This window comes from Diceros bicornis, chromosome 2, assembly GCF_020826845.1.
Source record: "Diceros bicornis minor isolate mBicDic1 chromosome 2, mDicBic1.mat.cur, whole genome shotgun sequence".
NCBI classification, from domain to species: domain Eukaryota; kingdom Metazoa; phylum Chordata; class Mammalia; order Perissodactyla; family Rhinocerotidae; genus Diceros; species Diceros bicornis.
Window position 1 is genome coordinate 50,382,232 of NC_080741.1, and position 12,755 is coordinate 50,394,986.

Here is a 12,755-nt window from a genome sequence, read left to right on the forward strand (position 1 = left end):
CCAAGCCAGTCCACAGTGCAGAGCCGGCTCCCTGATGCAGGGGTAGGGACTCCTCTGAGGTCTGGTTGTAAGACACAGACTCCCAGGCCCAGACCACTGCAGGACCTAGGACTCTCAGGACTTACGTTCGCACTCCCCCAAGACTCCAGGGACTCATATCCCCAGGGCTTGGGCCCTGACCCTACTAAGATAGTAGTGACCTGTGACCCCACGCTATTCCTCAGACTCTCCACCTTGGGAAGCTGGTGGCTGTAATGGGCTCGCCTGGCAGCGTGGAGGGCACATCGAGGTCATGCTGTCTCAGAAGCCAGGGCCTGAGCCAACCAGGGGAGGTCCCTGAGGCTTGTGTACAATGGGAAGGAGCAGGCCAGGGGCTCCCTGGGGGCAAGTGGAGTGTCAGTGTCCTCCAACCTTCTGGCCCTGTCCTCTCCCACACTGTCCTGGGCTCTGTCCAAGACACCAAACATCTGACCATGCTGATGCCCCAACCTCGACTCCTCACCTTCCTAATCCTGCCCAGCCTCTTCTTCTAACTAGCTCTCTGGGCACTCCCTCCCTCCCCTGAGCTCCAAGGTCTGAGCCTTGACTTGCCTCTGCCCCGCCCCTGCCCCTCCTGGACACTCACAGGCAGCAGGCGGTAGGCTGGCTGGAGGCTCTGGCCAAGCTCGGCTTCAGCAGCGGCCTGGTCAAAGGCAGCACAGAAGTGCCCAGATTGGAGTTCATGGCAGGGGCAGCCACAGAGGTGGGGGCAGCACAGGCAGAGGCCCTCTCCTGCAGAACACCTGAGCGATCGTGGAGGCAGGGAGGGGATGGAGTCAACTCCCGATTCCTGTCACTTGACCGTGACCCCCAGATCCTGCCTTGTACCTGTTGCTGTAAGCACCCCCAAAGTCACAGTCACAGGGCCGGCAGCCTAGAGTCGCTGGTCAGACCCCAGAACTTGGGCTGTAAGAGAGAGCAGGTGGGTGGAGGGAGGACAGGAAGATCTGGATGGAGATGGAGGAGGGTCAAGGGCCTGGGAGGTCACATACTGGGACTGCCTGTTGCAGGAGGAAGGGGGGTGAGTGCAGGGCTTGAATGCTCCTCTGCCTGTGGCTGAGAGGAGGAGGGGAGACCCTGGTGTACTCCTGCACAGTTTCATGGAGGGGAGGTAAGAGGTAGGAAGATGAGGACACAGCCAGTGTTAAAATTAAAGTTAAACAAAGGATTTGTAATGTTCAAGGAGAGGCAAAAAGAGGATGGAGTTGTTCCTTGGACTGAGTCTTCCTTCAAACACTGTGCTGTGAAACACCTTTAAACCCAGTGCCTTTAAAGCCAGTGCATAACACTGTTGTAACTCGTTTAATTGCTTTTCTTTCTTTTGTTCCCAAAGCTCCCACCTGAGGGCACATGCTGCTTCAGCTAGCCAAGGTGGCACTGAACCTAGTGACCAGGTGAGGAAGTGCCACCAACCCATGTGCAAAGCTCAGTCTACAGTCACACTGATTATAGCCTTATACTTCTCAGTTTCTAGAAGCTAGGCACCCAAGATCAAGGTCAAATCAGAAGGTGGATCAAAGCTCACCAAACAATGGCTGCAGTCCCATCCAGAGACAAAGCCTTTGCAGTGACAGGCACCACTGCAGGGATCACAGGCATGAGTGCCAGGGACCCGACCCCAGGGGTCGCACCTGCAGGCTAAGGCACAGGGGTCTCAGGGTGCTAATGGCACTGCTGTGGGGGCAGGTGGGTGCATGTGCTATTAGGGCAGTGATTAAGGTCAGAGCAAGGAGGACATGGAGGTGGGGGACCACTCTTAGGATCACTCACGCTGGCAGCCCTCTGACTGAGTGGGGCTCAGGCCACAGTGACAGGCCGACAGGAGTCACAGTGCCGCCCCTAGACGTGAACTTTGCAGTGACACTGCCCAGAGAGGAGGCCACGGGTCTCATCTATGTGGGCATCACACAAACCCCGTTCCAGGGCACCCACAGGGTCACAGTCACAGGCTGGATCAGGGGTCAGAAGTGAGGACAGAGTTAGGTCAGAGGTCACCATGGAACTGAAGGATCTGGGTCAGAGTTGGGATTGGCGGTTGGAGGGCTCACATTTGCAGGAGTGAAGGGAATGGGGATCCTCCCAGGGATCTCAATGGGAGAAGAGCTGGTAGAGCTCATAGTGGTGCCCAGCTGTGTTGTGCTGACATGCGTCACACACGCCTCCACTTACATTGCTAGATGCCAGGTGCAGGACCATGTCAAAATGACAACTGCAGGCATGCCCATGGCACTTGCATTCTGAGGCAGAACAAGGAAGGTGGATATGGAGTGGGCTGACCCATGGCAAGTATGGCCAGGCAGAGTAGGGCACGGCACCTCCCCCAGCAGGCATGGGGGTGCCCAGGCTCTGCAGCATGCCATGGGTGATCCTGGTGCAGGTTCTGGCAGTGCTTACAGTGGGTACCAGCTGTGTGGTGGTGGCAGATGCAATAGCCATGCACCTGGCAGAGAGGAGGGCAAGAAGAGTCTTCCCTAGTCCCTCAGCTTGTCCACCCCACCAGCAACAGGATGCCCCTCCCGTGGTGCTTACCATGCCTTCCACATTAGCTGGGGTCCTGGGTGCAGGCCTGCACTCAGAGGCATGGTCATGGCACAGGCAGCTGCCTTGGGCCACAATCTCACAGAGGGCATAGTAGCAGAAGGGGTATCCCTTGAGGCCCCGCAGGGGCCTGTCACCCAGTGTGTGCAGTTTGGAGAAGTTCACACGGAGGTTAGTCACACAAAAGAGCTCCAGAGATTCAGATCGTGAGACCTCAGGTGCCTTGGTCATCATCCCTTTGTCTAGGATGGAGGGGAAAAGATGGGGGGGGGTTCTCTTCCCTCTGCAGCATTGCAGCCACCTCCTCCAGCACCCATGCTGTGAGACTCCTCCATCTCTGCTCCTCTGGGCATACCATTTTAGGATGACCACAGCTCTTCCACCTCTGCACTGCTCCGACCCTGATATTGCTCCTGAGCTGAGACCTGCATATCCCACTGTCTCCTGTACACCCCATTCTAGCATCTCTAGATGTCTGAAACCTGCTTCCCCAATGCAGTAAAGGATTCCATTCCCCAATCCATCATCCAAACTAGAAATCAGCTTATCATCCAAACCACATAAGCTATTAGTTTGCTTATTTATCAACTGTCTTCCTTTCATGTCAGCTCCAAGACAGATACCTTGTCTACCTGCTCCCCCCTGAGCACTGCTCAGAAGATGCCTGGCAGACAGTGGGGCTCAATGGGCACTGGTGAAATGTACACATGAAAGGAGAGATGGGTCCCTGGCTCCTCGTTCTGCTCTACAGCTTAAGTCACTTACTAAACTAAGGCTACCTTCTGTATCTCTCCTTTGCCAGGTCTCCCCTTTCTCCTGATCAGAGGACCAAGCAACAGCTGCTCAGAGACCTAGCGTGAGGGCCCAGGGTGAGTAGTTGGTAATAACCGCAGTCCAGGTGGGTGGAGAGTGTAGAGACAAAGCTAGTTTGGGGTTTGTCCTGCTCTAATACTTGCCTGGCCTGGCTCTGGGCTGCCCTGCTGGGTTGTTTATGTGTCTCTCTTGTCCTTTAACAAGACTTCTGCTTTACAAGGAAGAGGTCACACCGAGACGCCCTGGCGCCACCTAGAGGCAGCTTCTGGGACGTAGGGCACCAACCAAGGCCAGGATGATTAAAGGTGAGGGCAATGACAGGCGGACCATGATGGGGCAGTGATGGGGAATGGTGATGGAGGCTTATAAAAAGGAGAGTTATGAGGTACAGTGATAGGAGCAGAGAGAGATGACAGTGATGGAGTCTGGCATGGATAGCTGTGATGGGGACCACAATGGGGCCCCACAAAGGAGTTTAGTGATGGGGCAGAGATGGAAACTGCTTACCTATGCCAGTCCCTATGCACTGGGCACAGGTATGGGAAACAGTGATGGGACACAAATGGGAGGCCTTAACAGAGACCACAATAGAGGACCACAATGGGGTAAGAGTTGGGGAACGATGCTGGGGGACTGAGCTGGTTCGCCTGCCACCCTGCTCCACCAGTGCACATGCTCAGGTAGGACCTCACCTCCCCAACACCCCCGCAGCCAGACAAGGAGTACAGGACTGGCTGTGGGGACAATTACCCTGAATCTTGGGGTTGTTCGGATCCTCCACCAGAATGGCTGGGTCCAGAACCTTGAAAATTACCTGAAAAGAAGCTTGAGCTTCTCGCTTCACCCCAGGGCCTGACCCTCCTTCCTCTGGGCCTGACCTCCCCCTCCGTGGAAGGCTCAGTGTCCAAGTAACACTGGTCACAGACAAGGTCACTGACACTGTGGCCAGGGGCAGGAAGAATCCCAGGAAAGAGGCCTGAGCAGTTGTGGGCAAAGTATCAGTACATATGCCAGGAGTGGCCATGGTCCACTGAGTGCTTGAGGAGCAGAGCTTCTGGGTGGAATGTCTGGGGACAGACAGACCCTGGGGGTCCTTGGGTCACCACGGGCAAGCATCACTGGTAGTCATCAGGGTGGGAGGCACAGAGCAAGCCTTCAGGTTGGGGTAGTGGGTCACCTTGACAGTCATGATGAGGTGGGTAAAGTAGAAGGCACCTACTAGGTCCAGCTAGATGGTGACATTCTCAACACCTGTAACCACAAGGGCTGATCAAAGTGACCAGGCTCTGACCCCAGACCTGCATACATGGGCACAGCAGCCCCCTCACTACTCTGTGCCCGCCACCAGGTCTTATTGCTGCCATGACTGTGCTTGCTCTGGGAGATCACATTCTCAGGGCCACGGCCTCCCCAATCCTGAGAGTCACAGAAGCAGCAATTCTCAGAGTGCTGGGGGAGGGCCCAAGGAGACTGAGTAGGCAGTGGGTGCATGGTCAGCCCCCCATTCCAAAAATTCAGAGCACAGCCCTCTCTCCAGTCCCCAGCAATGACTTGAACCCCCACAGGGCCGAATCTGCCCAGAAAAACCCTAATACCATCTCTAGAACCCTCACCCTCCTCACCACCTGTAGGTAACTGACAATGCAGTAGAGCTCAGGACCCTGGAGGCCACAGGTCCATCAGGTTCAAATGCTCTGGCCACGGCCAACAATCAGGTTCAGGTTTCTGGTGGGTGGGTAGCAGCTGCCACTTGAGCAGCCGAGTGGGGGAATTGTGTCTGGCACTTCCTGGGCAATTGCTCTGGGAGCCTGGGCTGGGAGGGGCAGGATCTGAGTACAGATCCTAAGGGTACCCCCACCTCACCCCACTCCACAGGGAGGCCTGGAGATTTCTTCTCCCCCTCTAGCTGGCGCTCAGGGAAAGAGCCAACCCTTTACCCATCAGTGGCAGCAGCAGCAGAATCGAGAGGGGGTCTAGCCTAGCTGGGGGTCCTGGGCAGTGGGAGATGGAATCAGGCCTGAGAGAATGTAGAGTAAGCCCCACGCTGGGCTGCCCTTGAGGAGTTGAGTGGGGCCCTCAGGTCATTCCCCATACTCACACGGTAGATGAAAGCACGGCTGCCAGAGGCAAGGAGCATACACGGTTATTAGGCTACATTGCAGTTGGGAGTGAGGGGGTCCCCAGAGCCTGGGGAACAAAGGGAGGCCGCGCCCAGGGGAAGGATATTAATAGATGCACAAGAAAAGTGGGGAGGGATGCACCAAGAAGCACACAGAGCTTCTCTACAGGTCCACCATCCAATACAGCCGCTGCTAGTGGGGCCAAGGTTCAGACTAACCCGCAGTGACAGAAAAGATCAGATTCTCATTCAAATGAGGCTCCTACCCCTAGCTCTGAAAGGCTGTTGTCTCCAGGAGCCTCTGGGGAATGTGTCCCCCTCCCCACCAGCCCCAGCCCCAGCCACTCAGGCTGGGCAGCAGGCAAAGGACTGGCAGATGGACAGGGAACTACTTTTATTTAGGGTTCAGGGCCCAGCCCCCTCTCCAAAGCAATAAGAGCTGATAACGTCTGAAACATACAGGCCCCTGTTGGGAGGCATGATGAGGTTGGACCTGGGAATAGACAGAGCACTTGGAACCCAGGTAGAAAGCACTGCTGATGGAGCAAGGATGTCATGGAAACTCTCCTGGCTCAGCTACAGAGCACCTCACCCATACAATGAGAAAATTCCTTGGTCAGTGAGGGCAGATTCTGCGGCCCTACAACCCAGAGCCCTGGCCCCTGACTCAACTCCCAACCCCTTGCCACCAACTGGGGAAGTAGAGGCTAGTCATTCTTGAAAGGAGCAGAGGCGAGGAGAGGCAGAGGTACATCAGCCAGTTTAGGCCTGGCCCTGCTCCAGACAAGCCCAGACAAAACCCCAAGGTTTCAGCTACACGGGCTTTTAGGAGACACGGCCAGGCTGTCTGCTCTGCCCCCAGGGAGCAGTTGCAGAAAACCCCCCTTCCCTGACCTAAAAACCTGCTGGCTGCAAGGTTCCCCACAGAGCTACCTACTGTCCTCCTGCATGGGGCCTATCTGGATAACAAACCAGGGCAGCTCCAAGGGGAGGTGTCCCACCTCAGAGTAGCTCTGCTCCTGCCCTCAGGGGCTGCCTCTCACACACCCAGAGGCCAGAATATCCAGAGGCCTGGGAGCTGCCCCTTCCCACACCATCCCATCACTCACATCAGCGACCTGCCCCAGGCTATCAGGACCCTCTCTGGCAGCCCTGTTCCTGAGGCCACTTTTCCTATATGCTCAAGCTGGCCTATCACAGTCACACACACAAAAAATACCATGGAGAGTGGGCAGGGAGACTGGAAGGTGGAAAGGTATAAAACGTGATAGATGGAATAGTGGACGTACAACTTGAAGAGTAACAAGTCACAGCGCATTGCGCCATGAGAACACCCTCTCCCGCCCACCCATCCCCACCCCACATCTTTCAATCTCTGAAAGGAGGCTGGTGGCTCTCGGGGCCCTGGAGAGGCACCTGGAGTCCTTGGGGTTGTGGAGTCCATGGGCATTGCACCCTGTGTCACTCGCTACACAGACAGTTGGGCTCAATTTCCCCAAACACAGCTATGTGAAGGAATCAGGGTACCGAGTACGGCAGCAATGGCTGGAGCCGAATTACAGGGGATAGGTTCACACGGAGGATCCGCTGAGCCCGCTGCCGCACCTCATCGTCCGAGGACCGCCTGTCCACCTTGATGACCCGGAATTTCAGCAGCTTTGCTGTTCCAGGCCCTAACCATGCCTTAGGGGATCGGGGCCCAAGCCTTGTTCTCTTCCAGGGAGGAAGATCCTTTGCCTCCTCAGCCCTTTTCCTCTTCTGTCCCCCAGTCTCAGGGTGGCCTTTCTGGCCCCTCCTTGCAGTCCTGGCCTGGACAGACCCTTTTGGCCTGCCCCTGCCCCTGGGCTGGGTCCGAACCACCTTGGCCTTGGCCCACACAGCCTTGGCTTTGGCCCTGGCCTGCGCTGTCTTGGCTTTGGCCTTGATCCGTGACACCTTAGCCTTGGCCCTGATCTGTGCTGCCTTGGCTTTGGCCTTGATCTGTGCTGTCTTGGCTTTTGCTCTGGCCTTGGCAGTCTTGGCCTGTGTTCGAGCCACCTTGGCCTGGACACGAGCAGCTTTGGCTACTGTTCGAGCTGCCTTGGCCTGGGCTGTTTTGGTGCCCAGAGTAGAGCCACCTTTCATTCGCAGATTACCGAGGGACCCAGTGGCTTTGTAGGTCTTGTTCTGGGGCCCAGTGCCTTGCCGGGGTCCAGCCCTGGGGCCTTTGCGTGTCAGACACTTGGGGCCCTTGCTTGTGGCCTTTCTGGGAGCTTTGGGCCGGGAGTTCCCCGGCCCCTTCCCTGGACCTTTCCGCAGCTTCAGTGGAGAGTCTACAAGCGAGAGCTGCAGTGACTGTGCCTTGTGCTTGGCACCCAAGCAGGGCATGGGAGTTTTGAGTGGAACCAGGGCCTCAAGGACGACGGAGAGCCGCATGGCAGGGTAGACACCTGGATAGAGGTGGGCAGGGAAACCGACTGCTGCACCCTGGGCATGGCTGGCACTTGACTGCTTCAGGGAGCTCAGCAGCAGGTTGGTGGTAGCATGCTTGGCAAGGGCTGGTGTGGATGCTTTGGCCAGCCTGCCAGACAGTGGCATGGGGAGCAGCGTGGCCCGGCCTGCAGGCAGCCGCGTGGCAGTTCGGGGAGCACTGGCTGGGGGTGATGTGGCAGCTGGGGTTGGGGCACGAGCTTGTAGCTTTGTCTGGCTTGGGGGGTTGGCTGTACACGAACTATAGCCATAGACATCACCACTGCGCAGGACGGTAGGTTGGAAGCCATCATCTCGCAGGCCCTGCAGGAAGGCCACAAGCTGGGCCTCTGTGGCACTGAGATCCTGGCTCATGGGGTTAAAGACAAGCAGCGCCTCCTCCAGGGCCTTTTTCCCTGCTGTGGAGATCCTCGACCAGGAGTGCACAGCTTTCTCCTCCACATGCTGCACTACCACGCTCATGGCATTAGGCACTGCAGATCTGCCTGGGTATCCGCAAACCAGCGCTTGGCACCTGCAAAGCAAGAGGAAAAAGAGTCAGTAAGAACAGCACCAAGACAGGAGGCCAGGGTAGGTAGATAGGTCATCAGGGCCTGCATGCATGCAGGGCACAACATCCATTGACACACAGAGACCTGGCCAGAGTGAGCCACTCCTTGGGGCAAAACCCTGGGCTCGTAACCTACCATGGTGACAGGGCAGGAGTTGGGGAGGGTCCCACATGGGTCAGAGGCAGCTTCTTCAGGATACATGACAACAAGCTCACCTGAGACATCTAACCAGCTACTGGGTCTCTAGAAAGATTTGGGCTTGGCTGGCCCATTTTAATTCAATTCTGAATTCTAGGCCAGAAACCTAGTATTAGACTTAACCCTGAGAACACAGGCAAATATCTCTGTCCTCAAGGAGCCCTGTGCAGAAGGCAAGACAAAGACACCAAGGTTCTTGGGAGTGCATACTGGCACCCAGCTCAGCTCACCAATGGGTCAGGTAAGGATTCCTGGGGGCTGAAACACCTAGCTGGGACATGAGTGATCAACAGGAAAGGACTAGATGGAAATAGCTTACGCAATGGCTCTGAAGTGAGAAACAGTAAGGCACACTTGGTGTGACTGGAGTCTGTGGTCAAGGCTGGGAGATCTAGTGGGAAAAACAGGTAAAAGCAGGGCAACACAAGCCTTGAATGCTGGCCAAAGGGCCCAATTACACCCAAAGTCCACACCCATTTCGGTTCCTCCAGCTGCTGCTGTTCAGGTGTCCAAGGATGAACTTCCCTGCCCACCATAAGTTCTGCTTTTAGAGGCCCCAGACAGGCGACTCAGAGGTCCGATTCCTAGCAACAGAGTCATGGAGAACCCCAGGGAAAGAGCCAGACTCTCCAACAGAAACTAAAAAGATGATGAGTAGCAGGTACTAATGACACATCTCTAAGCAATCAGGCAGGCAGGGGGCCAGGCAGTCAGACCAAGAGGCCAGAGTCTGACAGTGGGAGCCAAAGGCTCCAAGCTAGGTGGTTAATAAGGTGGACACTAAAGGTTTGATCTGTCCTAATAAGAGTTTGGAGGGCCGCAGACCTTGGTACAGTCCAGATGGAGCTGTCTGGGAACACCCAAGGTATCCCAGGCTTCTCTGAAGAAGCTGTGGAAATTACCTTGACTAATATCTAATGCCCAACCCACCACTGAGGGCTCCCAGAGGCAGCTCCCCAGCTGCACTGGAGCATTAAAAGATCAGTTGGGATAAGGCAGGTCCCTGGGGCCAGGAGGCGCATCTGTGCAGCTTCTTCCTACCGCCCTAATGGAGCAGAGGAAGTTTTCAGAAACCCCTGGAGGAAATGCCCTGGGGCTCTTTGTTTGGAAACATTCTTGGATCCTCAGGTGTCTCCAGCACTTTCTCTCTCCAGAGGCCATTCTCCAAGCACAATCCTTGCACATGACTTTAGTTCTTTTCTTTTTTTTTCCAGGGGGGTGTAGTTCCCAGGATTGTGAACTGTAGAATAGGGAGGGGCCTGTTTCCCACCAGGCACAGATATTGGGGGTGAACTGGGGGCTCTTCCGCCCAGGTCGGTTTGGGCCCTTGGGAGGGGTTCTTCTGGGCTTTCCAAGACGCTCCGGAAACAGAGGCTGCAGCCCGGCCCCCGACTTCCCTTTACACGTGCCCCCGAGGGCGGCAGGGGAAGTTGATGAAAGAAGGGGGACGGGAGAAGCCCTATCCCAGCGGACCCGGTGTGGGGGCAGACCAGGGCCCTCGGGCTGGGAGTCCGCGTCCCTGGGGCCCGAGCCGCGGGTAGAAGCAGGGGTCTCAGAGGCAGCAAAATGCGCGGAGCAGGCAGGGCGAGACCGACTGGATCGCGCAGCCCCAGGGTGGGGTCGCTAGGCACGGGGTGGGAGTGGAGGGGGGGGTCTCAGCCGAGCCGGCGGACGGCGCGGGTCCCAGAAGAGCCAGCCGCCTTGCTCATCCGCCCGGCTGCCTCGCGGACGGCCCCAACCTACCGGCGCCGCCGCGGGGACCCAGGACGCGCCTCTGCGCCGCCTCCGCTGCTCCAACATGGCCGCCCGCTGAGCGCCGGAAGTGCGCTGCGCTTCCGCTTCCGGGACCTGGCCCGCCCTAGTGACCCTTGACCCCCCCGAGACCCCGTTCCCCCAAAGTCTGGGGGCGGGGCAGAAGGGGACCAGGGAAGGCTTCCTGGAGGAGGTGGCCGCAGGGACCGCTGTAAACCTATCTGGGCCTATGCAGGAGTGTGAGAAGCAGAGGCGCTCTCGGACGCGGCCCCAGGCACCAACTGCACTGGAGCCCGGCTGGGACTGGTTTAGGGACCCGACTGACACCCTCTCTGAGGGGCCTGGTGGTGCAGCGACATCTGGGAGGGACTCCTGACAAGGTCCAAGCCATCCTCCACTCTCTGGTCCTCCTACAGCCACTGACAAGGCCTGCTTCTGTCAGAGGTGCCTGACCAGTGGGCAAAGGAGGAGTGCCCTCTGCTTGGGAGTATGGCAGGGAAGCCCCTTTGTTTTGCAGCAGGAGTAGCTTCTCTGAGGGCAGCAGGCCCTCTTCTCTTCCTGAGAATGGGGCCCATGGCATGTGTCATGAAAGGCTGGTGTGAACACATGTGCTACACACAAGCCCAAAGTTGGGCATGTCCAATCTGAGAATCCCAGCATACCAGTGTGGGCCTGAGTGTACTTGCCTAGGAACATGTGCATGGGTGTGGTGGGAGCCTGGCCCAGCCTCAGCCCCATCAATGGCAAGAAGTCCTGCCTCCAGTCTTAACTCTGCCCTGAATCCCTGTCCTTTTGCCTAGGAGACTGGGACCTCAGTCTTTCTACCTGTACCCTGGGGCCAGCAGAAGGGTGGTGTCACAGGACCTACTGATCAGGCAGCACCAGATGAAAGGAAACAGGTCAAAATTAACCCTAGGAGTCTGAGGGGTCAGAATGGTCTCTACTGCTCTAACCAAAGGGCCCTCTTGTCAGGTGCCCCCACATCCAAGGAGCCAGCATGGAAGCCCTGGTTTCATGGATGAGATGGTGGGGGCATTTGCACTTGGGTCAGAGCCTGAGCAGGAGACAGAAACACTGCTACGACTCTTGGACGCTGACATGTACAATGGTGCCAAATTTGGTAGCTGGGGGCAGGTGGAAGCCAATGGGCAATCACAAGAGTGTGGCTGGATGCTTCATTTGGGGACTGGTTCATAGCCCTCCTCCCTCCTCATATGACCCCAGGATTCTCTGGCTGCTCTACATCTTCCTGCCTATACAGAGGGGTCTAGGCACCCCTAAAGAGACACACCCACCCCACCCTAGGCCTCACCTGGGGCCCCTGAGCTTCCCAGGGCCTTAGCACTGATGGTGGTGTCCTCAGTGCCTTCAAGGGTAGCCAAGGTGTCCGGTAGGAAATGCAAACTTTCCTGCTCCTCTGGGGTCAGTGCTTCTAGCCCCTCATACTGGTAGAGAGAAGGGAAGAGTGGGATCCCAAGGGCAAGGGCTCAAGAGATGCAATCAGGAAGTCCCACCTTAGTGCTCCCAGTCCTCAACTGTGTGTGAGCCCTGTCACTGCCCTATCCATGGTTGAGGATTAGCTGTTCACTCTCAGGACCAATCCAGCCTCACCTTCTGCCCCAGTTGTCCTTCACAGCTTCTCCAAAGCCAGCAGTATTGGCTCCCTGTGTGTAGGTGGGGCTAGGGCTGTATAAACAGAAGCCACTTCCATGAAGAGGCAGAGACCAGCCTCCAAGGATGGCATGGGCCTAGGTGTGTCCTAGAAAGGAGATCCCTCTCTGGTGATATCCAGCCCAGAGGTCAGAGGAAATGGAGGACTTAGAAGGGTAGGTCCATCTCTAATCTGTGTCCCTTCCAGCCATTAGAACTGGGAGAATGTAGGGGTTAGGGGTAATGGTCATTGGGTACCTAGCTCCCTGAGTGGAGGCTGATCCTACTGCCTCTTGGTGCGCAGTATGTCCCAGATGGAACTCTCTGGGAGCATTAATCAGAGCAAAGTTTGACTTGACCTGGACTTTGCTGACTCTATAGGTGTAAGTGGGATCTGATGGGATGAGGTTGGGAGAGACTACTGGGTCATTCCAGGATCCAGCCCTTGCTCTCCATTTGGTATCTTTTATTGTCCTGAGTGATGGAACCTAGACCCATATTTACCTGAGCAGAGAGGTCTGGTGGAGATCTAGATGTGAGTGAGACCAGTGGCCTGGGAGGGATCACCCCAGGAGGGAGTCTGTATGCCATGGAGAAAAGCCAGGGCCAGATCTTGAGGAACCACT

The 12,755-nt window shown here is 56.7% G+C and overlaps 2 protein-coding genes across 4 annotated transcripts; both read right to left on the reverse strand.

Annotated features, from left to right (window-relative positions):
• Window positions 1-613: 613 nt before the first annotated feature.
• Window positions 614-5,458, reverse strand: LOC131416089 (uncharacterized). Its single transcript, XM_058558252.1, has one exon. It carries the CDS (start codon window positions 3,178-3,180, stop codon window positions 2,128-2,130), a length of 1,053 nt encoding a protein of 350 aa, XP_058414235.1. The 5' UTR covers window positions 3,181-5,458; the 3' UTR covers window positions 614-2,127.
• Window positions 5,459-5,528: 70 nt separating this feature from the next.
• On the reverse strand, window positions 5,529-12,755 carry CCDC71 (coiled-coil domain containing 71). 3 transcript variants are annotated; one of them, XM_058558240.1, is made up of 2 exons: window positions 12,634-12,755; window positions 5,529-8,492 (listed from the first exon to the last, which is right to left on the reverse strand). In XM_058558240.1, exon 2 carries the CDS (start codon window positions 8,438-8,440, stop codon window positions 7,028-7,030), a length of 1,413 nt encoding a protein of 470 aa, XP_058414223.1. In that variant the 5' UTR covers window positions 8,441-8,492; window positions 12,634-12,755; the 3' UTR covers window positions 5,529-7,027. The 3 variants fall into 3 exon arrangements, with proteins under 3 accessions (XP_058414223.1, XP_058414213.1, XP_058414202.1); XM_058558230.1 differs by lacking the exon at window positions 12,634-12,755 and adding an exon at window positions 10,471-10,532; XM_058558219.1 differs by lacking the exon at window positions 12,634-12,755 and adding an exon at window positions 9,047-10,411.

Bases quoted from the DNA above. Each gene is read 5' to 3' on its own strand.
- LOC131416089 (XM_058558252.1), bottom strand. From the start codon at position 3,180: ATGAAAGGAAGACAGTTGATAAATAAGCAAACTAATAGCTTATGTGGT.
- CCDC71 (XM_058558219.1), bottom strand. From the start codon at position 9,204: ATGGGTGTGGACTTTGGGTGTAATTGGGCCCTTTGGCCAGCATTCAAG. The intron at 8,493-9,046 runs GTAAGCTATTTC...CTTGCTTTGCAG, and splicing joins TCTCACTTCAGAGCCATTGC to GTGCCAAGCGCTGGTTTGCG.